This window comes from Telmatherina bonti (genome assembly GCF_933228915.1).
Source record: "Telmatherina bonti genome assembly, chromosome: 18".
NCBI lineage: Eukaryota > Metazoa > Chordata > Actinopteri > Atheriniformes > Telmatherinidae > Telmatherina > Telmatherina bonti.
In genome coordinates, this window is record NC_136616.1 from 22,186,576 (window position 1) to 22,212,989 (window position 26,414).

The 26,414-nt window shown below is 40.8% G+C and overlaps 1 protein-coding gene across 2 annotated transcripts in view; it reads left to right on the forward strand.

Annotated features, from left to right (window-relative positions):
• Positions 1–26,414, forward strand: part of LOC306768853 (glucosidase 2 subunit beta-like) — a 143,038-nt gene that overhangs the window by 82,148 nt on the left and 34,476 nt on the right. For both annotated transcript variants that reach the window (XR_013771667.1, XM_079257312.1), the window contains exons 11-12: positions 16,882–16,951; positions 18,598–18,687. Coding sequence is in view for 1 of the 2 variants with exons in the window: in XM_079257312.1 (XP_079113438.1) it covers positions 16,882–16,951; positions 18,598–18,687 (160 nt within the window). In the remaining variant the exon portion in view is untranslated. The remainder of the gene's footprint in view (positions 1–16,881; positions 16,952–18,597; positions 18,688–26,414) is intronic.

Consider the following 26,414-nt stretch of genomic DNA (forward strand, 5'->3'; position numbering starts at 1 on the left):
AAAAAACTGAGAATACAGTAAGTGCAATAGTTAGTGAATGAGCAAAAACAGAGAGGCATGGGTTTTGCATACAGATCAGAATAAAAATAAGATAAGGGCTTGCACTTGGTTTTCAGATTTCAATCACTACAGTGCAGTCAGTAAGGTGTAACTGGTGTAACTTAGTGCCTCAGGCCTGTTCCCAAGCGAAGCTCTTTGGCACTGGCTGTGTGGGATGTGTCATTACAGCAAAGGTAATAATAGACCAGGGAATTTATAATGTGGTTTTTACGTGCCTTTGAAAGAATGCCTGTAAGCGTGAGACTGCTGGCAGAAAAAAAAAAAAAAAGAAGAGAAATTGACGTTTGGTTGTAAACAACGGCTATTATTGGCAGATATGTCATGCTGCTGAAACATAGTACATTCTACCTTTTGTGAAAGACCTCTGAAATGGAACATGCTTTCATTTCAGCCACATCGAAATGTGAAGCAGGTCTACCTGCAGAGTGGAGTGGACGGCAAGAACAGCATACAGCTACTATATCATTGCATGGTTTTTACAGGGCTCTCTGGGGCTAACAAACTACTCTCTGAAATGAAAGTGCAGTTACTGCCTTATGAAACTGAGCACCAGATTAGGGATCAATCACTTTCACCCTTATTTTGCCCTTTCAATCTTTACAAAGATTGGCTACCTGGCTTTTGTGTGCTCAGCAACCATGCTAGCACTTTTTTTTCTATGCCTTGTATGAGAAATATGAGAGCAGAGTGAAGTTTTTGATAGCCCTTTTGAAGTGAGACTCTCCAGGCAAAGCATACGTTTTGAGTTTTGTTGCATTTTTTTTTTTTCTTTTTATAAACATATTTTTTCATGCCTTGTTATAGTGTTGGTATAACTCTTTCACAAAAAGGCCACATGCCTTGGACACTCGGGTGAAGAGGGGGGCGGAGCTGTCAACTGATCACCACCTGGTGGTGAGTTGGCTCAGATGGTGGGGGAGGAAGCCGGTCACATCTGGCAGGCCCAAACGTGTTGTGAGGGTCTGCTGGGAACGTTTGGCTGAGTCCCCTGTCAGAGCGAGCTTCAACTCCCACCTTCAGCAGAGCTTCAAACATGTCCCGAGTGAGTGGGGACATTGAGTCCAAATGGGCTGTGTTCTGTGCCTCTATTGCTGAGGCGGCCAGCCGGAGCTGTGGCTGTAAGGTCGTTGGTGCTTGCTGTGGCGGCAATCCCAGGACTCGTTGGTGGACACCAGCAGTGAAGCCGTCAAGCTGAAGAAGGAGTCCTGTCGGGCCTTCTTGGCCTGTGGGACTCTGGAGGCAGCTGATGGGTACCGACAGGCTAAGCGGCGGATGGCTTCGGCTGTTGCCGAGGCAAAAACTCTTGCATGGGAGGAGTACGGCAAGGCCATGGAGAAAGACTTCCGGACGGCTTCGAGGAGATTCTGGTCCACCATCCGGCGGCTCAGGAGGGGGAAGCGGTGCTCCATCAACACTGTGTACAGTGGAGTTGGGGAGCTGCTGACCTCAACTTGGGACGTTGTGGGTCGGTGGAAGGAATACTTCGAAGACCTCCTCAATCCTACCAACACGTCTTCCCATGAGGAAGCAGAGCTGGGGGACTCAGGGGTGGACTCTTCTATCTCTGGGGCTGAAGTCGTGAGGTGGTCAAAAAGCTCCTTGGCGGCAAGGCCCCGGGGGTGGACGAGATCCGCCCGGAGTTTAAGGCTCTGGATGCTGTTAGCTTCATCTGGTCCTGATCTCCAGCTCTCGCTTGACCGATTCGCGGCCGAGTGTGAAGCGACTGGGATGAGAATCAGCACCTCCAAATCTGAGACCATGGTCCTCAGCCGGAATAGGGTGGATTGCCCTCTCCGGGTCGGGAGTGAGGTCCTGCCTCAAGTGGAGGAGTTTAAATATCTTTGGGTCTTGTTCATGAATGAGGGAAGGATGGAGCGCGAGATCGACAGACGGATCGGTGCGGCGTCTGCAGTAATGCGGACTCTGCGCCGGTCTGTCCTGGTGAAGAAGGAGCTGAGCCAGAAGGCGAAGCTCTCGATTTACCAGTCGATCTACGTTCCTACCCTCACCTATGGTCATGAGCTGTGGGTCATGACTGAAAGAACGAGATCTCGTGTACAGGCGGCTGAAATGAATTTCCTCCGGAGGGTGACCGGGCTCTCCCTTAGAGATAGGGTGAGGAGCTCGGTCATCTGGGAGGGGCTCAGAGTAGAGCCGCTGCTCCTCCACATCGAGAGGAACCAGTTGAGGTGGCTCGGGCCTCTGGTCAGGATGCCTCCTGGACGCCTCCCTGGTGAGGTGTTCCAGGCACGTCCCTCTGGGAGGAGACCCCGGGGAAGACCCAGGATACGCCGGAGGGATTATATCTCTCGGCTGGCCTGGGAACGCCTCGGGATCCCCCCCGCAGACATGGCAAATGTGACTGGGGAGAGGGAAGTCTGGGCTTCCCTGCTTAGGCTGCTGCCCCTGCGACCTGACCCTGGATAAGCGGCATGAAGATGAAGAAAAATATGAATTATTGTAGAAATACATTAATATATAAATACATGCATGCAAAAATGTAGAATTTTTAAATCTTCATTTATTTATGTTGTTTTATTTCTTTTTTTTTGGTTAATATTTGACCATCCATGCTACATTGTTGATTTAGTTGCATTCATGCATGTTCACAACTTTGATTAACACACCCTATGAATGATTTTTTTCCCCAATTAGTTTTCACAGTAGACAGTGGAAATGTTGCATGTTTTACTGGTACATCCCCTGTGATGAAGTAAAAAAAAAAAAAAAAAAACTGCAAATGTTCGCATAGATATTCCTTCAGCATCCCTGAGAGTTGGTAAAGATGGTTGTAGCCTCTTGCACTGTCACACCTGGGGTCTCCTGACCATTACCATTCTGACACTGCTCTGTGAATCGTTATGTTACTCTGTCAGAGCCTTCTCTTGAGATCAAAATAAGCAATTTACCGTTGAACACGTTAAAAGGAAAGGAATGTCTATATAGCTTGTAGTTTTTTCTGCATCTACACGAGTCTTAGCTGGGATCACAGGAGTGGGAGGCTGAATTCTCCTAGTGGTTTAACTGGCTGGAAGAGAATGACAGTGTTTGTTTTCTTTTTTTCTTCTTCTACCCTTTTGGGGTGTGTGTTAAAAATCACACATACATGTGTGCAAATGGCGTCGGGTTCGCTCTCCTCTTGAGAGCAGAAGAAAACCATCTGGGACTGTGTTTGTATTAAGCAAAGTGCAACGGTTTTTCCTGTCTCTCATTCACACCGACGCCTAGCATCATGCAGGGACTAACGGAGTTGAAATCCAGACCTTGCTGATAGAAAATGGCACAATCACACTGTTGGCCATGTGACTCTAACAACCAGCAGTGCAGGCAGTAGTGCTAATAGATAATTGCCAGCATAATCGGAGCTGACATGTTGCAAAGAGCCAGTCACTTAGTTTTAAAATTGCAATTGCGATGCGCATTATTATCCACAAGTTTCTTTTTTCCTCATTCTTTCAGATGGACACTTTGATTGGTATTTGTCTGAAAATCTTGGCATCTACCCATCTAATGAAACCCAGTAATGTGTTTTAAGGGTCTTATATAAGTTTATTTCTCCTTGAAATCTAAAAATAAAACTGGACCTGTTACCACTTTTATAACTAAAAGTTATAGTACACCCCCCCCCCCCCCCCCCCCCCAAACACACAAGTCCACACACGAAGACACACACCCTCATCATAAGAGTTTGCCACAGACCCACGCCGCCTCCCTTCACTTCCCACTCATCCTGCTGATTGGAGTTGTCAGGAGTCAGAGGGTCACAGTGGAGGATGTCAATATGCCTCACTCACAGACACAAAAGCACACACACACACACACACACACACACACACATGCTCACACACAAAAAGCTACAAAAGTAAGAGGCAGACAAAATGACAGACAGTAAGGCAGTTCTATCTTAAGTATGTATAAACACACCACAAAATCAACCAATCACATCAGTGACATCTTCCACTCACCGCAGCCGTGCACGGCAAGCAGAGAGCATTCAATTCATATTCAATATTCAGCAGTCAACGACCTTGATTTCAGTGATTGGGTATGGTTTCTACCACATTCTGACTCCTCCCCCTGCTTTACTCAGTCCCATGAGAAAGCTCAATGTCCCCCTTTGGCTTTTAGTGTCTACTCTGTTAGCATGTGTGTGTGTGTATGCGTGCGTGCGTGCGTGCGTGCGTGCGTGCGTGCGTGTGCGTGCGTGCGTGCGTGCGTGCGTGCGTGTGGCTGTCTCTTTATGTATGTGAGCAGAGCTGGGTTTGTAGGAGTCTTTGATTGACACAGAGAAAGCTTGACTAGTTTATTAGAGTTTTATTATAATAAATAGCAAGACTTGCTTCATAAATGTAATTATTCTCTTCTTTATTTTAAAATCTTTTGTGATAGTTTTGGACTTTTTAGCCCCACATCTGGGAAAAAAAATGCCACTTTTGCCTCTGTTTTCGGAAATTTCGTGCAGTTAGGATAGAGCTCGTAAAAAGTCGGGAAAATTTAAACATAGACAAAGAAATGACCAGCGATTTTTATTTCAGTCCAAAGCCACGAAGGAAAAGTCTCACCAAAAAGTCAGAGTCATAATGTTTGTGTGACTGAAATACTAATTACCGAGATCCCCATCCTTATTCTTTTCATGTCTCCTGGGCTTGTTAAACTTGGCTTCAGGTAAAAATGATGAAGCCACCAGCAGGCATGATCTCACTAACAGCACGCTCATCAAAAACTGTAGCGCGGCCCAGCTGAAAGCAGGAGACAGTTGTTTGACGAGACATCGGCTCTGCTATCTTTATCTGTAACCATAAGCAGACAACCACACGTAGAAGCTCACAGGCAGTTTGCATACAAATTGTTTTGGGCACCTGTCATCCTCTATTATAATTAGCAAGTGGATGTCTAAATAATTGCCATCAGGCTGTGGCTGCTGTATCAGTGTTGCCCCGTCCCTCGCCTTTGGAAGTAATATTATTTAAAGGGCCGGCGCACTTTCGCAAAACAGTGCCCTCAGCAAAGTCTTAAGCTGTGTGTTCAGTCTGCGACAGCATCTGGTGCACTGAAAATAATTAACTTACACAAGAGGGTTTGGTGTTGGCTTCACCATTTGTTTTGTCCACACTTGTTTCTGACACACACAAGCACGCGTTTGCACGCACATACAGGCAGCTTTTGATCATAACTGTGACGCTGCCTGGAGAGAAGGAGGTAATGCATCATTCCAGTGGGAATTGGGGATGGTTGTAAAAGTAAATGAGGCAGATGGGGTCTTTCTTAGAAGAGGGGGGCGAAAAAAGAAAAAGGAAAAATCACCTTTGAGGAGCAATGTTAAGTCAAAACACTTAAAGTGGACAACTTGGTAATCTATGATATATAATTATATAGTCCTGAATTTCTGTACAGAAACACCTCATTTTTTCATATGTAATAATCAACTACTTTAAATTGACAGAAACTGAGTTTAGTTTGTCCCTAGATCAGATAAAGGTGGTTGTAAAGGTGGAGTCAAAAATAAGTTTGTTTTGTCACTGAAGTTTCTTTTTTTTTAAGCTATTCTATAGATGATTCAAAGAATAGAAAGATTCCTCTCTTCACATCACAGCACACCATTAAATGTTTTATGGAATCAGGATGCATTTCGGTATCACATCTGTGATATCTGGTTATGAGATCTTCAGCGAACAGATGATATGACCACTTCCTATTACCGTACTTTTGTCCAGAGGCAGCATCACCATCTCTGGGTTCAGAGGCGCCTGGATTACTGAAGTGAAAACATTTTTTTCATGTTGGTCAGGTCTGTTAATATTCCCAAACAATATAAAAAAAATAAGAATACAAGAACCACATTCTGTATGTTACCAATTCATAGCTGTGGGAGATGATGCAGATACTGGTAGCCTGTCTGCAATCCTGACCTGTCACCAAGCGAGAATCCTCTTTGCTTTGGTTTGGTTGTCCAGACTTTTATTTGACATGTGCCTAAAATGCAAACACGTGGCTAAATCAACACATGAACTGAAATTAGAAAAGACAGATTGAAATGCTTTGGGTCCATATTATCAGCAGTTAAAATAAAAGGTAAAGAAACAGCAAAGACCCGATGAAGGAACGTTTTAATCCGCATTTTCCTCAGATACCCAACTACCATACGTCAACATGGCCGACATCTAAAGCATCCTTTACTTTTTCTACTATCGGTTGGTCAAAATGTCGGTTAAGTGTTGTCATCCGTTCATTGTTTGCGTTTGTGGGAATGTGTCAGAACGGAGCTTGCTGCTATAAAGAGCTGCGCTTCGGGGCCGGTGAGAGCTATCCCGGAGTGTATCGCCAGCCGTTGCGTGACGACTTGACTCACACTTGTCGTTCTTTCCTCTTCCTCTTTCCCCCCCGATTAGGCTGCAGTGTGGAGAAATATGTCAGGACCACACGTGCACACACGCTCATGTACAGCATATTTACAAGGAGTCATTGCCTGTGGGAAGACCAGAGGTCAACAGGCTTGTCTCAACCAACCCCCCTCCTTTAGGGACATGGGGGCGGGTGGGCTTTGCTGCTGCTCAGCAGCAGCCTCGCCATGCTGATGCTTGCCTTGCTCATACTGGATTGTCAGTGATACTCAGTTAAGTTCAGCAGCAGCTGTTGCCTCTCCAAGCTAGCCGCTTTCCAGAAAAAAACATCTCCCAGGCTTCTCAACCTCCCTCCTTCCATCCACATACTTCACCGAAACACACACAGCCTTCTTTCCTCTTTCCCGTTTTTACCCTTCCCCCTTGCTCGCTGTTGTTCTGTAGGCCGCCTATGTCAGATTCGGAGGGCTTTCTTTGTTGTTGTCTCAGGGCACAGTTGTGTCAGCATGTCTGTGTGCATGCACCCGCGCTTGTTTGCCTTTGTCGCTCTTGCCCTCTATTTCGCTGATTTGTCTGACACGTCCTGAAAAGGCCCCGTTCGGAGAGACATTAACATAGCACAGCTCTGAGTGTCGTCGTGTCTACAGAAGTTATTTCGTGCGCAGCAGCAGACAGAACACCGCGAGCACTGTGCGCAGTTCTTCTCTGCATTCCTTGAAAGGAACTAACAGAGTTTCTTTTCTTGTAAAACGAGCTGAAAGTTAAAGGTTCCCAATGACGTTCAGACTTTTTGATCAGATGCCGTAGAACACAACTCAAGACACATAAAATGCAGCGACATCCTGCTGGAATCTCTCCACAGAGTTGTTATATTGAAGAGCGTTTGTAGCTCTGTAAGCAACTAGCCCAACCTGTTCTGCTTTCTGTGCTTAGTGGTGCCTGCTCAGCAAGCGCTCTCCATGGTGCTGACATAGACGGAGCAAAGCGACGCTGTCCGCGGTGCTATCATCACTGGTCCCGTTTCAGTTGGTGCTTGCTGAGCTACAGCTGACTGTGTTGGCTTTTGTCTGCTCCAGCCTCTGTGCTGCCTCATCTGTTTCTTGCAGAGTGCATGTCATTCGCAGTGCTAACGCTGCTTGTTTGGGGCCACGATGCAGTATGAGCTGCCCAAGAGTCGGTGTCTGCCACAGATTATAAGCTGCTAAATGCCACTCTGGATCCGTTTTCTGAATCCTTAGGAGCAACCTATTTTACACCCAGCTCATACACTGTCAGTTAAATAGGTATCAGGAAGCAGATTTGTCATTGCTTAGAGGCTCCATCTCCATGCATGTGTGATGCTATTTTCCTGAGGTGCAGCAAAGGATTTTCTATCTTCTGTATTTTGACTTGTTTCTGTGGGGTGAATGTCACTGGGGGTCTAGCAGCGCGCAGCAGTTTCGGTTGACCGGGTTTTGCGCTATCTCCTCCTGGGGCACACAGCACACCTGGGTTTTTCTTTACTTTCTTCATTTTTTTTGTACTTAAATATCTTTAATGCACATTTTATTCTTATTCCCCATAATAAGGTTGGTGGAGCCTTAGTTTTGCTGTTTAGCTATAATTTGTACTGCTGTCATGTGTGAAACAGTCCCCAGAGTTCAGTAGAAATTGCTCTAAATCCCTTTTCTACCTTATGATCCCTAACTCTAGCTAATATGGTTTATTTTGAGGTTGTTTTAGTTAGCTGATGACAGCCACCCCTCATTAAATGGAGGTGTTCTAGTTAATTGGCGTGCCTCCTTTGCTATAAAACACTGTTGTAAAGCCCTAATATGAAAAATGACCCAACCAACAGTCATAAGCTCAGATAAAATTAGCATATGACAACTGGAAAATGGCCCAGAGTTACTTTTTGCACTTAACATGTAATCCTCAATGCACTTGTAGTTAATGCTGGCCAGTCTACGGTGTTCACATTTAGATTCTGCTGCTGTAAGTAGTTTAAGTAAATTGGCTTTGAACGTATGGGTAGTCTAAAGCAGGGCTCACTTTGATCTTATTCAGTGAGGTTGCATCTAAAGATATCAGGGCATCTCTGAAAAATAGTCAATTTGTAAGAGGGAGGGGTCATGTGTAATGCTAAACTGCTAACTTTGAGATTGCTTGTTTAATATGCACCACATCCTTGGAATGTGAGCTTAATGGCTCCAGATAAATTCCACTCCTACACATCTATACCAAACATACAAGATGCTTCGGTGTGTCACTCATTGGGGTGATCAGGAACGCTCCCATCCCAGTGCATCTCAGCAGTCAGCAAATAAATTAAAATGTGAGCCAGCAAAGGTCCATCGTGTAAGAGAGCATTGGTATCAGTGCTCCGGCAGGTTACAAACCTCGATGAGGGCTGGTGTTAATTAAAGGCTCTGTTCAGCACTTTCCAAATTAGATGTGAAATGTTAAACAGGAGGGGTTTGCCATTAATGTGGTGCTCAGCGACACCTCTGACCCTGGCTCAGGGCGACCCGTCCTTGAGTTATAATTGCGCTCACTTGGAGTGCTAGATCGGCAGAAGGAGCAAAGGTAGAGCTGATAGAGGAGCAGGGCAAAGAAGTGAACCAAGCTTGTTTTTCCTAAAACACACTCACTAACTCTTGTTTGTGTGTTTTGATAGCCACAGGAGGAACGTATTGGATTGTAACCATTTGAGGGATACACCAAATTAGCCCATTTTCACTTATCAAATGTAGGGAGTCAGATTTGAGCGACTGCCAGCTTTCTGTCTCTCATGCTGTCTGAAAGAGATTTTCTTTCTTTCTCGGCTCCGGAAGCTAACCACATTTGGCACCATACCAAGATGATTCCAGATAAAGATATTTTATGAGACGGTGCAGACGAGGACTCTCAAGTGTGCAGCCCCATTTATGTCGAGAGCTCTCTTTTGTCTATTTGTACTTGTCCATCACACATGTAGCTCATTTCCTGTATCTCCTTGCATTCATATCACATGACTGCTAGAGTAAATGTACAAATATCAGTCATTTATTTTTGTCAACAGTGCTTCCTTTAAGGTAAAGCACATGATTTTTTTTTTTCCCCCCTAATGTCAGCATTTAGGAGCACAAAAGTGATGAACTTTGTCACTTTGGTGAGCATGCAGGGACTGCATAACCTGCATTTACAAGTCCTGAATATTACATACAGCTGCACAACCACCTATTAAGCGCTTTTCCTCAGCAGGCAGCGATTATCATTTACAAATCCATCAAATGGGAATATGTTGATTTGTACATGAGAACGGCATGCTTCCTGCTATTACAGTATGTTGCAAGATGACAGTTACCCCGGAAGGGGACTAAGTCATGAGCACAGGAGACACAGAAGTAGGTCAGCTCCTAGGCGTTTGTTACATCATACATATTCATAAACAGCACCCAGTTGTTGCAGAGTGAACTCACTCCAGACAGGCTGTTTATTCTGTTCATTGGGCCCCCCCTCTCCATGTAAATGTGATTACGCATCGTGATGGTAATGCGAGCATTTAACCCTGGCTGCTGCACTGCTGTTACATGAATTGTATACTTTGATCTCATATTATTCTCAACCCACATTGCAGTTTGTTTTTAAACATCTGTAAGTACATATTTAAAGAAATTATTTGTAGCAGTTGGAAATTGTGAAATGTTTGATGATACTTTGTCAAGCTGCAGTGAGCCAGACACTGCAGCTAACTTTACCGTAGCTTATCATAAAACATAATGGTAAAGGGGAAACTGCTAACTATTCTCTTTGTAAGGGTATGGGGGATCTTTTGTGTGTTTACTCTAAAGGTTTTCCTAACATGTTGTATTTAAAATATAAACTTGATTGTATTATTTTTCTAGTAAGTAGTTTGGACTATTTTGTGTTCATGGGTGATGTTTGATGTTTTGTTATGTAGTTGTAATAATCACAACTGAGGTCTTACCAGAAATGCAAACAAACAAGTTGGTTTGTTGTACATAGGAGAATGATGAGTGATGATTACCATGATTTTTCTTCCTAAGAAACAGAAACAGCTCATCATTCGTGTGATCAGTCTTGTGTATAAAACTCTGCATTAACTGTTCTTAAAGCAATACTACATACGTTTCGGGCTTCTGACTTGCTTTGATGGCACACTGTTATTAATTATGCACATTCCTGGAGATGTTGTAGCCATGCGTCATCCTGAGGCTAAGAAACCGCTCTTTGCAATTTTGTGTTCCAGCTTAGGGCATCATGTCACAGCTGCATTTTTCTTCCTCTCATCTCATGTTAACACACAGGCCATTTTGAACATGCATGGTGGCTTATTCGGCAAAGAGACCCAAGAGAACATCATCAAAGGAAGTAAAGAAAGCTAGAAGTCGCAGAGCAAGTAATAAGATAAGAGTCAACAACAAACTGACTTTTACTGGCTGGACAGTGCTCTGAGAAGAGACAGGACGTAAGATAGACGCCAGCTTTAGGGGATAACAAAGTGTCAGAATCTGCCAAAGTTCAGTAGTGTTGTTTTGAAATGCTGGCTACAAACCAAAATAACCTGAACATGTTCTTTTATTTCCCCAAATTGTCCAGTTTTGTTGAACTTTTCTAAAATGAATCTTATACAGTATCAGTAAGTGATAATGCCCTCTGAGGTGTCCATTATCAGAAATTAATGGACGACACAAAGGCGTGAACCGACCGCTTTACAATGATCACTTACAAAGGAAATAAGATAAGATCAATTAATAATGTTGTTTTTACTTTTAAAATAATGTTTTTAAACAAGAAGCGGCTGAGTGGACTATTTAGTGTCTCTTGTTGTGGCGTTCCCAAGGTAACCGCCGTTGGCAGCACCTGCAGCTCGCTTGGCAGCAGATACTTTTGAAACAAATCACTGATGATGATGAAAAATGATCATCTTTTTAATTCTTGAAGATCCCTGTGAAATTGGCGTAACCACTGGAGCATTAATGCAGAGAAACACGCACGGTCCGCTGCACCGCTGCAGGGTGACGTCAGAGCCACTCTGTCCCTCTTTGGGAGATCTGGAGCTTCATCACAAACTAACTGATTAAATATTATTTAATATGGTTGAAACAGAATGATAGGTATTTTATCTGCAGTGGCTGATTTCAACTAAGGATGTTGGTAGAACATTAATATAATACAGTACTGAGATAGAGAGGGATCAGAAGACTTTATTTCCTTTCTCCCTTTTCTACTCTGGTTATTGTTCAACTGATGGTTTAAATTAACCGGAAAAGATAAAATAACTTAAAAACTGGCAGATAAGATACATGCATTAGTAACCATATTTGATTTCTAATTGTCATTTTTTATTGATGTGCTAGAGTTTGTCAGGAAAAAATAGTTTTGCTGTACCAAAGGCTCCAAAATCTAGAAACACGATATGAGAAACATATTAACCAAAATAATGAAGCAATTCTCAGCCTTATTTGTAGATCAGTTAATCTGTTTATAACAATACCTTGTTATTTTTGCTTTTCCTTCCTGTCACATATACCACAAAATATCTTTTTTCAAGACATGAGAAGTATCCCATTTAAAACATCTACCTTTATTGTCGTCATTAGACCACATTGTGTGTGGTCACCGAAGCCCACCATCTGCTGTATTGGCTTTTATCAGATGATATAATGGCAATCGGGCAGCAAATGCATTCATTCTTAATTTCAGTCCACGCTCGCTGTCATGCTGCGCTTGTCCTTCAACCACTTTGGAGAAAAAGAGAGTTGCAGGAGAGCGTGGGAGAATGAATACAAACTGAGTCAGTCACAAGGCTATGAATTGCACTGATAGTTCAAAACATGATGCTATTTCTGCCAGCTACTGTTATTCACTCAACCCTAATACAATCAGACACTTCAGCACAATGATTATGCAGGGGGTGAGATTGACCTCTCCTCAACTCCCAGCAGACTGTGCTGCAGTTTTCAGAATCATTTGAGAGCTTTCGACAGAGAAAGGAAGGACGATAAGAAAATGTGTATGCATAGCTGTGTGTGTGTGTGATTGCCATACTTGGTTTTATATACACTTTGTAGTTAAGACTTAACAAAATTGATAGTTTACTTCATGTTTGTTCATGTCTCTAATTGGTATCTGTGGAATTTTAAAGACAAAAATGCTACTTTCTATTATAAAAAGTCTGTTTTTCCCTCCTTCGGGCAGTTCTATTAGACGTCAGCAGGTGGCTATTAATGCTATCAGCATCTCGCATGATGGTAACTGAAAGGCCTTTTGTTCCTTGTAACAACCTGCCATAAACATTTCATTACAGAAATTATCCACCTATATTTTAGTCCTCCCCTTCCTGCGGTCTGAGCAAGCTCATCAACTAAGGAGAGATGCTCAGGAAATGGAGCTGGAGAGTGGGTGTCGGGGAGACTCTGAGGAGGTCATGCTAGAAATATTGAAATCAAGGAGGACGTTAAAGTCAAAATGAAAAGAAACAAAGAGGGGTGCTGCTAGGTGGCGGAGAGTAGAATGTGTTTAGGCCGCAAAGGAATCAACGTAGAGGGTTTAGCATGCCGCCAGTCTTTATTTTAAAGAGCTGACTTTTAGAGAACTGAGAAACCAGACTCCTACATGTGCCCGTCGCTTGACATAATCTCGCCCAGGTTGCGCGCTGCCTGTGCCGAGTGCGGGGTTTCAGGGTGGCCTGGCTTCATTGCCTTTGTTTTGTTAAGCGAAGCCGCTGCGAACAATGCACCGGCTCTGGCTTCTTTTCTTAGAGCTGCAGAGGAATCGTCTTGCCTATTGATCCACTTGCATGTAAACAGAATCTTGTCGGTGTCTGGCTCAAGGTATGTATCCGCAGGAGACTTGCAGCTGAAGAGGATGGCATACACTATACTGCATATTCTTCATCTTCTATTTCTGTACACAGCCTCTGCGGTTTAACAGCCCTCTTGATACCTTCTAGTGAAGTACTATTATCATGTGTTTGACAACTAATCTTAAAGCAAAAGGAGACAGACAAACCAGGCTTTATTATGAGAATATGATGCCATAAAATAATATAAATCTCATTGTCAGTAATATATTGTAGGGTAGCTAGAGCCATTGAAGAAGCTGCACTTGCCCTGAGTTCCCTGTGCTGGGTACTTCTGCACGCCTGGCTGCTTTTCCTCCTTCTCTGCTCCCCCTCCCCTTACCTTCACCACTCCCTTCATATACAACGGAGCTGCAGCAATGGGTCAAATGTCACCCACATGGGATTCTGTGTCTCCTTTTGTCATTGCTGAGCCTGGTGATTTGGGGTGTGTGTGAGTGTAACAGGGCAAGACAGGGCTGGAGTGAACATGTTTGTGTGTAACACTGTGATTTTTTTTCCTCTGTTTTGGGGGGGGATCTGCCCTTCTCCATGCTTTAAAAATAGCCATTACAGCATGAAAAAAAATCACAGCTTGCCTGCTGGACACACTACATCTGCACTGGTTTCAGCAAGAAATAGGTGGTGGGGGAATTGTGTGTATGCATTTATGTGTGTGTGTGAGAGAGACAGAGTAGAAGGGGGTGCTTTAAAGGAAACCAGCTGAGACCACATGCAAGGAACATGCTAATTGGTATTCAGGCCAGTGCTGTCACAGCTTCCCACTTGTTCTTTACCACATACACATTCCTTTCCGTTGCCACGGCGCCAAGCCCCAATGCAAGTCTCTCCGGCGTCAGAGATAAACCTCTTCACCTGCAGAAACCCCAGTAAATCCTCATGTCCATCAGCAGTAACTGCTTAAACTGGGGTCTTGTTTAACCTGTTCCCTGCCATCTTCTCCTTCTTTTGCTCTTTTGTTCCTGTTGACTGAAATGGTTCAGTCGCGTAATATTCTGGTTGAGCTTTACAACTTAATCTGACGTCACTGTTAATGTAAAATGTGGCTATTTATTCATGACATTTAGCCAGGCATTCCCTACATAACATTGTCTCTGTATTTACTCAGATATTAATGCATTTTTGTTTGTTTTGGACTATTTACTTCATGAATTGTTTATTGTTTTGAGTGTTTTGTAACACTGCAGTCATCAAGAATGGCGGCTAGTTTGTATTTCTGTGGTTTTAGGCACCAATTTTACAAATAAAGACAACGATTTAAAAAAGACTGAAACATTGTCCACTTAGATAGATTTGCAGCTTTGAGTTGGTGTGCTGTTGTCGTTCAACATTAAGAGTGTATTCGATCACTGTAATATTCAGGAAGCTCATGATGCAAACTGGGCCACACAATATTTGGGGAAAATGGCAGTGGACTTGCTAAAAATTGCCCATTCCTTATTTTTCGCCTACTGGTGAAGTGTGTAAATACAAAATTCATGACAGAAAATGTGGATTATTTTGGCAAAAGTATGCGCAACTAAGGTGTAAAGAAAAAGCATGACTGATTGACATGTTTGTGCCACTAAGAGCACTGCCAGGCAAAAATATGGATGTGAAGATAAGTTAACAAGTCATGCCTTTTTTTTTTTTCCTTTTACTGGAGTGTTTGCAGCAGTTAGTGGTATTTCAGCCATTTGAAATAGAGAGATCACACATTTTAAGTTAGCTAGAGCCATTGACAATATCTACCGGTTCTCCTCAAGGTTCAGTCATCTCTCCACTTCTCTTCACACTATACACAAATGACTGTAGGAGCTCAACCCCAGGAATAACATATATCAAGTACTTAGATGACACCGTGATCATTGACACCACAAATACCGATAAACTTCTGCAATCAGAACTGGACTCATTCTCACTGTGGTGTAAGGACAACTGTCTGGATCTAAATGTATCCAAGACCAAAGAAATGGTCATTTATTTCCACCATGGCCAGTGTTCCACGTCCTCACTCACAGTAAACTATGAAATAATTGAAAAGGTTCATTCATACAAATATCTTGGCTCCATAATTGACCATAAACTCACATTCCAACTCAACACTGAACAGATCTTTTCAAAATGTCAACAGCGCCTCTTCTTTCTCCGTAAGCTCCGCAAACTTCAGGTTCACCAGTCCATTCTCACTGCCTTCTATAAATGTTTCATTGAATCCATTCTCACATTCAACATCACTGCCTGGTTTGGTTTACTCACTCTCACTCATCACAACATGCTCAATAAGATTGTTAAAATCAGTAGTAAAATCATAGGTCAGGAGCAGCAGTCACTCAGTACCATCTATAACACCAGAGTCTTGAGAAAAGGCACCCAGATCTCCACTGACCCCTCGCACACCCTGCACTCTCACTACACCCTGTTACCTTCAGGGCGCAGGTACAGGTCTCTCCCTCTGAGAACAAAGAGGGCCACTTCCACCTTCCTTCCCACCTCTATCCGTCTGTTAAATGGTTCATGGCTATTGCAGACTGTTATATTTATGACTGTGTATGGCATATTGGTGTCAATTGTTGTTTTTAACTTATTTATTAACTGACATGTTGAGTTGTGTGTGTGGACATGTCTCTTTTTATTTTATTTGTCATGGTTGTGCTCTACCCGCAAATGAAGTTCCTAACGGATAAATAAAGTGAATTTGATTTGATTTTAGGGAGATGCATATCAATGCAGCTGCAGGTTAAAAAGCAATTACTTTGACTTTTATTAACCATAATTAAAAAGGTAAAAATACTGTAACATTTTGTAAACTGGCTTTTAGCTAAATTATTTTAAACATTTTAATTTTAGGTCTGTTTTTAGTTTTGGCTAGGGATATTTTCTTTTTTTTTTTTTTTTTACAATATTAGTTTATAATATTAATATCCATGCATCCATCCATGCATACATGCATCCATGCATACATACATACATAACTTTGAACACATACTTTATTGTTTCTGTTGTTTTGGGTTGGAAAAGACAGTTCTGCATCTAAATGTTTGCCTTTGTAGACACTGAATAGAGCTAACAGGAGTGAATGTCGTCTGACTTTCATCACAGATATGATTCCAAATGAACGTGCATGTTGCTCTGTGTCTGCAAGAGTGAGCAAACAGACAAAGTGTTCTCTGCTGTAATTTTATTGGTCATGAGATTACATTGTTGTGTATTATTTTGCTTCTTTGTATCAGCTGCATTTTCATCTCTGGACAAATACAAAAACTTTTATCATGGTGTGAACTGCACTTCTTCAGTTCTTTTGAGTGAATTTTGATTATCTCTGGCTTTCCTTTAGTATGCTGCCATACGTAAAACAATCAAACATGATAAAGCTGTATGAAACATGTATTTGGTGTGGCCACCTCTGCTGCTCCTACACTCTTGTTTTCGCTCTGTTTCAGTTAGCACAATTTTCAGTGTGAAAAAGATTAATAAGCCTGCCTCTCTGCACTTAACACACCTGAAAATAGCATTTCTCTGTTTATGTGAAGCCTCGTTCCTCCACAGTCCTACTTATCAGCCTATAATAAGAGCCCACTGTTTGGCAACACGCAGCTGCTGCGATGCAGCAACTCAACATTGTTAATTTGTCCGACCTTTTGTTTTGTCTAGCTGCAGAGTGGGAGGCTTCCAGTCTGAAGAAGGTAGAAGAAGCTTATGAGACAGTCAACGTGGAGATCAGGTAAGGAAAAATACAGCGTGAGGTTAGCGCCTATTGTCACATGTTTGTGGCTAATTCTTCAGCACTTTGCACTTTGTGTGGATGATGCATTGGCCTCTCACATTGCTACTGTAAGCAGGATGGCATGATATCTAAGGCTTAAAATAGAGGCCATCCTTCTGTGCTAAAGTAGTGTGGAAAGCTGCACAGTAATGAATTTTCACTGTGTGGTACCTAAGGCTAATTTTAATGAAGAAAAACAAACGCCATTGGTTGTTTACTACGCTCTGCTAGCTAGGCCCAACTTATTTTAAGCATAAGGATGTCAGTCTGAGTTTGAGTTATCACCCAAAAATTGTGCCACTTTTAAAGACAGTCTTAACTTTTATTTTTCAAAGTAAATTGACCTTCTGTCATTAAATATTAGTGATATTTTGCCTTAAAATGCTGTCTGGTGGCTGTGTAGCATCGTTTCCAGCCTCTTTATGTTTCTGAACATAATCATAAGCAGTCACACTTTAATGTGCTTACAAAAGTTGAGAAGATGGAAAAAAAAACAATAACATGTTTGGGTGTGAATTCCTGTTGCATGCAACTGCTCAGATGTTTTCTCAGAGCTGTGAGCCAGCCAGCAATAGCTGATACGTAGCTTCTGTGGCCCTTTGGGCTCACAAACTGTTCATTACAGTAAGTACAGAGGAATGCCAAGTACAAAGGTCAAGATTTTAGTCCTTATAAACATATGCCTGCATGAGGGTAAAATAAAGAAAATGAGTTGGCACCATTTCACGTGCTCTTACTATTTCTTTTGTATTCATTATAATATATATTCATATTATTCCTGGTTAAATTACCGACTGCTATTTGTGTTGGAGAACCATGGATTTTATGTTTTTTCCTCTTTTCAGGCCACATTATTTATCATTATGTAGATACTTGTGTGCTTATTTTTACTTCATACTGTTTGATTATAGTTTGAAATGACTTCTTACCTCACAGAATTTATACAGTAAAGAGCAGTTTCTACAGAAAGTAACTGTGCATGAATGTCATGACTTCTGCCCTTCTGAGAGCCACATGCACACATGGTTACACAACCTGCATCACTTTTCTGACCCCAATTCATCCCTCCTACACCACCCCTACCTTATCAACCTCAAGCGGAACAATCACCCTCCCTAAACATTTGTTAACCCCATTAGCAATTTTGGGTTATGAATATGGAAATGAGGGGCTTGTGCACTGTTAGAGATAGGGCTCACTTGCCTTATCTGCCATTAGTGAAGAAGAGCTGCCCTCACCAGCACAGATAATTGGAGACGCTGCATAGAAATGGGCTTTAAAGGGGCCACCTCATCAGCACACTATCCAGGAAGTCAGTTGCTAAAAGAGGCATGGAAATAAAGCTACACTGTCAGCACAGTTTCCCCAGAAGTTATAAAAGGAAGTCGCTATGCCTTACAGTCTGTATTCTCTGCTATGATGTCCTATGCGTTTTACACTAACCACAAGACTGATTCAGTATAGACTTAGTATAGATGTATTTGCTTTGATTTGCTCCAAAATTCAAGGCCTCAGGGTTTGAAGTGTTTAATATTAAAACAATTAAATGTGAATGCATCAATCAGTACCTTATTTTCTTTACTTTGTAATATTCTTGTCCTCAGCGACCTGCAAAAAAAGCTGGCTGTGGACTATGGAACAGATTGGGAGTTTCTGTTCTTGAATGGCCAGTGTTACAAGCTGAAAGTATACGAGTAAGTACTGACAGAGTTTTTGTGCTTCTCTATTTTTTGTCCACACTTTTTTTTTCTTCTCTTTTTTGTGGTACTTTTATGGATTCTATAAAAAAAAATGCTTTTAGTTTAATAAGAAAACAAAATGACAATAAAAACCTGTTCAGACGTATTCTAATATTTTCACAGGAAGTTCCATATTTTAATGGTTATTTCTAATATGAAGAATGAAAACAATGAAAAAGAGCTCACATTGTAGAATATTTTAACAAATGTAAAATGAAGCTGTGTTCAGTTGTCATAATATTCATGAAAACATCTGAAATAGTGGATTTTATATTGTTCACGTCTTAACAATCTGAATGAGATCATTAAACAAGTAAAAGACACGATTCATCTTTGCTTTAAATAGGTTTCTACTAATTTGTTTAATATAATAACTCTTTGTTTTACTTCTGAATTTAGTAATTTATTTTATTTATCTGGGAGCATCATAAATTCTTTTATCAAAACATGTAGCTACTCCAAAACCTACAAAATAATAATCCAAAATATTGGAATCTGTTTTAGCGTGTAAATTTGGGATGTAAGCTGGAAATTTCACAGCTCTTTAACTGTCAAGATGATTCTTAATTGTTTAAATGAAAAAAACAAACATGAATGTTCACTCTATTCCCTAACCCCTAATTTACGCCTACAGGGCTACACCATATAGCATATTATTTAGTGAACTCATTCTGTTGGCGATTCGGGTGCAAAGCTGGCTATTTTCTCCTTGTTGCAGGTGTCTTGACAATCGACTGTCACCACAACAACCACAACCATTGTTTCAAATTAAATCCAAACTCGTGTGGAACTATTTCACTATTATGTTTTATTTTTATTCTTTCTTTGTTGCACATTTATTTATGGTCTAGTAACATTTAATGCTCACTACATTTTAAGATGCATTGTGGGTAATATTGAGTGCACTCGTTTTTTTCTCTCTGGACATTCAGACATCCTTAGAAAATGGTGTGACCACTGTATAGGGCACCTTGTAGGGAATAGTGTGGACTTTCAGACACAACCTTACACACATCCTATGATTGAGTCCATAAAGGGTTCCATGGAAATTCTAAATTGTTCTCAGGTGAAGCACAATCTTTCTGGGAGAATCTTATATGGAACAAGAAAGCAGAAGTTGCTATTTGTGAACTCACTTCAGTTCTTTAAAAAAAAAAAAAAAAAAAAAAAAAAGTAGAAAATTTTTTAGGAAAATAACTGTACCTACAGTAAAGCATGGCAGAGGCCTTATCATGCAAAGGGACTGTGTTCCCGTTGGTACTAAAGATATTTACATGGGTTTTTGCAGAGAAATTTGACTCAAGCTCAACAGAGTCTAAAGGTTCAAGTCCTTCTAAATGGACAATACAAATACAGCAACCCTTTATGGACGATGGTTTAGGAAAATATTACACTTGAAGTTGCCAGCAGTCATGACCTCAGTCTAAATGACAATCTTTTAAGAAGCTGAAATGTTGATTAAAAAACCTAAAAGAACTTAAAATGATCGTTAAATAGCGGCAGGATGTATGGTTTATGGATAGCATGAGTATAATTTGGATGTATCACTAAAGTCTACGCAAACATAAGTGAATGCATGAATGGTTTTGTCTTGGGTTTGCATTCTTCTATATTATTCCTAGTGTTTCTTTTGTCCTTGTTAGTAAATTTGGGCATTTTAATAAACTACACCAACTCCAAAAAAGGGTTTTTGGGCATTTATATAACAGGAAATTCTCAGTTCAATATTTGAAATTCAAGGGTGCTGATATTTCTGATCTCTACTACTTGCTCTCAGCAATTAGGCCAAAAGTCACTGGAAGGACGTGACGGGCAGTTTGAAAGTACAATCAGAAAATCCACATGTCAGACAGAGGCTGGAAGCCATCTTACTTTGTGCAGCTGTACCAAAGAAAAAGCTGTCTGTAGCAAAAGGGAAGCATCTCAGTAAGGACCCACCATTTAAGGGGTTGGTAATCTGTGAGCTCCAAGTCACCCTGGAGAAGCCAAGCAGCTAAATCAACTAAATTTAATCAACAGAATGAGCTTCTTTTACTCTCTCCCGCTGCATCTCTGTGGCCCCTGCTGGGGTAGAATCTGTTCTCCTCAGGATTGCTTGCCAGCTGGAGCTTTAAAAGCCTGTGGGTGGTTGCAGTTTTGAAAGAAAATTATCTGAGATCTGCAACTATGCGATCTGCACTGAAAATACATTTTTGCAACATCTTTGGAATCAGTGGTTTTCCCATGCCCTTGTTCACCAATGTGGTTTGTTTGTGTAGTTTGCCATTTAAAGGGAAGATTAAAAAAAAAAAAAAAAATCCAGCTCTTGTCCACAAGCCAGAGGGAAAAAAAAGTGTTTTCAGTGTTGACAGTATTAGATAACAATATTGCACTTTGCTTGCAACATGGATTAAAAAGCTGGCGTCTTTAGTGCTGGTTCTTTTTTACATCAGCAGATGAAAAGGATTTAATTTGCCAATAGACACAAGTAGGGGGTGCTTTGAAAGTTGTTTTTTTTTTTTTTTTTTTTTTTTTTCCCCCCAAACTACCAATCCCTGTAATAATGGACAAATATCAAAACAAGCAACTAATCCCTTTTTCCACATCTAGATCGTGTTTTGTTTATATGTTGTCAGAAAACCTGACATGTTTATAGCTGTTATATAGAATCAAACTTTGCAAGCCCCCGCGCCTTACTTAAATAAGTTTAAACCATAACAGAGAAGGATTCATTTATGTGGAGACATTGGAGTGTCCCATCAACTCACCATATAGGTCATGGGTCGTGGTGTTTGCAGTTTTTTTTTTTTTTTTAAACACAAGCTGCTTAAGCGTTGCATGAGGGAACTATCGGAGGGGTTGTATCTCGCAGTCCACAGCCTTGAGCGTGAGACGACAGGAAGCAGTTATTGTTGAAAGCAATCGAAGGTAAACAGTGTGATAACTCGGCTTGTGTAGATGTAACCTTGTGGTGTTATACTTACTTAGTGCATCCACATAGTGCCCAACTTTCACTTCTGCTTGTGAGTAAAGATGTGGGCAGGAATGGAATCTTATGTGATGCCTGTATTGCATTGAGATGCTTATGCCAGATTTTCATATTGGACTGACATGGATGTTTTGTCATCCCAGAATTATTTGATATATTTGGATTATTTTGCATCTACAGGACCTGGACTGTTGGAAAGCCACTGTCACAGTGACGACAGCAGCTTATGTTTGGCTAAAACTCTGTCATGCAATAAGAAAATGATCCTGAGCACATGAATAATGGCTGCAAAAGAAAAGAATCAAGTTGTTGCAATGGTCTGATCCAAGTCTTGATATTAACTTGACTGATTTTTAAGTCCTAAATAGCTGATTGGTCCTTACAAAGGTTGAATAAATTACAGACATAATCATTTACAATAAAATGATAAAACATATTAGTGCCATTTGTTTACAATTTTCAAACATTGATGATAAATAAGACTAAAGTTCTTTTTAAAACTAAACTTAATTATTATATAAATTATTTTCTTGCTGAAAATGATCAGTGGCATCAGTGTGCATGGAAATGAGCAAAAATAAACATGCAAAGATTAATAGCTGACATTTAAAACCAAATATGCAAATGAAAATTACTGTGGTGCAAATATTCAGTCATTCAAGTTATTTCTTGCTGGTAGATTACATGATATTTTGTGGAATTTTGTGAAAGTAAGTAATATTTCCTTTAGATTAATGTTAGTATTAAACATTAATCACTCTTTTAAATTGTTTTATTTTCACCTCCATTAATTAAAGACTCATCAGCTAATATTTATTCATTTCAACATGTTGCACAGACACCATATTTTTCTCTATTTTTTAATACACTCTATGGTATTTTTCATCCCGTCAAATCTTTGACAAGCACAATATCCAGTACCATCAACTCAGTGGAAGGAGTTCCGACCCACCAGCCCCCTCTCAGCACTGTACCAGTTCCCCTCCCTGTCCCCCTTTATCCTTGGTTCTCTTTTTGAACAGTGATCTTGAAAAGACGTGACATTGACAGACACATAAACCAAAGGCTTTCTATAGCGCTCCCTCCCATGCCACAAGGTTGCAAACCAGAGGAGCCCTTCTCTTTCGGCTTTTTGATGATGGTTTGAAACCACCTCACATCTGCCCCTCCCTGGTGTTTAGATTCCTTATCTTTAATTCTTTCAATCAGCAATCATATAACATGTATAAAACCATAAAAATAAGCTGTTATACAAACATAACTTGTAATTTTGTGTGATTTTGATGGGACTACTGCAGGCTTGGATCAGTGAGGGGCGTACACACATGGCTACTCTCACATACTACATTTCATACTTGCACTACAATCGGGTGTTGTCCCGTCTTTGTGAAGGAGGATATTCATCTTTATAACTCTTATTTACTCCGCATTGCTTCTTCCTTGCCTCATGATGACGGTGATGATTTGAATAACTTCTGAAGGACACGTCTTGAAGGCCTTTTTTGTTTTGGTCCAAGGGAAAAATATCATTAGTTTGTGTTCAAAGTGGGAGAGAAAACAACCTTTTGTTGTTTAGCACTTTCAAGTGGAATGATTAACGGCAAGATCAGAAGCTAAATGCTGTGTAGTAGCACTTTCCACATTGCCTTCTCATCAGTTTCTCTAAAGACCATAAACAAAATTAATAAAAGCCTACAAAGTGGGCTTGTTATTGGTGCATTAGCGTTTAATGGCGTTAACTGTAAGATTTCAAAGCACTTTTCTTCAGGCTTTATCTCTTTTATTTTTTATATATGGTACCATTTAAAAGTTTGGGCGCTTTCCAATTAGGATTAATGACATGAGGCATCTAAACTTTTCACTAAAACTGTGTGTACGTCTAATGTTATATTCACATTCGTGCAAGTCCCTCTCATCCATCCGTATATCAGAGCATCTTGTCTGCTTGTGCAAACATGACCAATAAAGTGATTCTGATATTCCCCATGCAGTTTATATTGTTCTAGTGCACACTTTTCACCAGTCAAGACTTAAAAACGGCAGTTTCTGCCAGCGAATTAGAAATAAAGCCGGCAAGTCCGTCAACACGGCCTGGCACAGCATGAAGGGAGACACCCCGTAATGAGTTCTCAGAGGCGGAGTCCCAACCTACAGCAGAGTTTAATATTCCTCCTGTGGATTTGTTGACACTCCTCAAAGCAACTTAAATTGAAGGGCCGTGATTTATGCAAGACTGTCAGGTCAGATTGACTCAGCCTCCGCTCTCATGTCATTAGAAAGTACAGCACTTCAGTGAGTCATGCCTGCCACTGTGGTTCAGCTTTGACAGAGAAGAGAGAGGGATAATTCACCGCAAGTGACACTTCCAAATGTCTATAGAAAATCACATGGCCTTAACGGAGCACCAGGTCCTTCCAGGGTAGACCGGGACTCTGTTAAGACAGCCCAGAAGGAACGGTTAATAAGATGGAAACCGTGGCGAGATGTGTGATGTGGAGTCCTAAATGTGCCTGCAGGGAGCAACATGGAAATGAGGAGCCGTATACTGTAGATTTATGTAGAAGATATCATAACAGCTGCTGCACAAATAGAGCTTGGTTGGAAATGGGGTTTGACAAGACCATTTAGCTCTTTAGTCTGTAATCTGTCTGTTGACATCAAGTATGTTAGAAACGGGGAGGGGAAAGAAAAGAAATGATGGGTTTTGAATGCTTTACTTGATTATTACAAAAAATGGATTTGAAAAGTAATGTTTGAACTTGAAAAGTCAATGAAATCTTTGATATGCTTTAAAAAGAGAGACCCCGGGAGAGGGTGGGGGGGGGGGGGTGGGGGGAGGCATGCAGTGATCGTAAGTAAAGCTGAAAGGGAGACAACAAATAATCTTGTCTTTTTGTTGAACGGTGCTTATCTCATATTTATTTTCACGCTGTTTCTAATTTGCAGTTCCTGCTGTGGCAACCTGGACCTTCCAGAGAATTAACAGAGTTTATCTTTTCTAATCAAATCTAATGGGATCTAATTCGACAACTGCAACTACTCTAAAGAGAGTGCAGTTGTCTGTTTACACAGATATTTTCTCTCAGATAAGTCATCAAAATAACGGTGCTCTGCTGTTTTTCTGTGCAGCTTCCACAGACTTTACCCTCCCTCGTGTTGCATCCACCATCTATGCTTGTGGGGTCTTGTTTTAATCTGTATTTACTGCAATCTTTTCCTTTGTTCAGGGAGGGTTTTTGCAGATTGGGTAGCTATGAAAGGATACGAGCACTTAAACTACTTTTTTTTTTCTCTCTCTAAATATATTGTAAATTATGTCAGATCTTGCCTCTTCCTCAGTATGATTATGAGAATTTAGAGCCACACTTAATTATAACCAAAAAAAAAAAAAAAAAGCTTCCCTGCTCTGCACACTGTTACCTTTTTAGGTCTGCACTTTCTAAAGGGTTCATTAGCTGTAATGGTTCTGATCTACAAACCTCATCACCCTGAGAGTATTTTCTGCATTTAAAATGGGGTCAAAGCTTTTGTGTGTTTGACCCATTTAACATGCATTTTGAGGGGGGGACAATGTTGTGGAGTGAATTTGAGCAAATTATTGAAATGGATCTCCCTTGTCGATCTACTTGGACCAAAACACCGATAATTGAGAGTGATATTTAACTAAAAGAAAGAACATCTGAACCTCTCACCCTGTGAGAGATGTGTTGTGTTGGTAAATTGTTCAACACAAAGAAACTGAAAACAAGGCTGTAAATCCTTCGTTTAAAATTTGCCTCTGTTTTGAATGTCAGATGCTGAAAAGAAGTAATGGAAAGTTAAGTCATATTGAAGCATAAGTAGGCATTATGGTGTTATTAACATACATTGTCCAACCATTGAGATTATGCTTTTTCTGATGCATAAAAAAATTCACTTAATGCATAATTATGTATAAAAATATATATCTATGCATATTTGACTTTCAAAGCAGAGTCATCTCTAGGAATACATTTCCTTATATACAAAAATGGATTTAACTTAACTGTAGATGAAGCATTTATTCTGCTACAAGGTTTCCTCTGATGAGCTGCAATGCAACTATTATAAGAAAGACTATTTATTTGTCTGTTCCCACAGTTTTTAAACAAAAATTGTACAATTAAAAAAAAAAAGAAAAAAAAAAAAGGAGATGAATACTATCGTTGAGCACCAGCTGTTCTTAATTTTTCGATGATCATGCTGGATGTGTTCAAATTGAGGCCAAAACTTTGTCTGTTCTGACTGATTCACACTGCCTACACTTTGGGCTGCAGCTGTAATATAATCAACAGGAAAGCTGCTGCATCTGTGGTCATCAACAGCAGAACTTCCAGCCTCTTGTCATTACAACTGTTGCATGTTAAGATGATTTGACTTCACTTTCAGATAGCGCGAAGTGTGTTTCTATTACAGCTGGAATTGCGCAAAAAACTAAACATTGCAAAAAAAACAAAACAAAACGCTACTAGAAACACCTACCTTTTGAAAAAAGTCTCAAATATCAAAGTTTTCACGCTTTGATAAGGTGGTTTGTCAGACGTTTCAATGTAGAAAAATATTGCAAAAGTGTAATGGAAACACTTTTTTTGCATTTACGTGTCCCCGGAAGTGATGTGGGGGGGGTCGTGACTAGTTCATTTCTGGTAAAGATGGTGCAGTGTTGAACAAACAACTGCAAGTTTTAGAAAAGAAA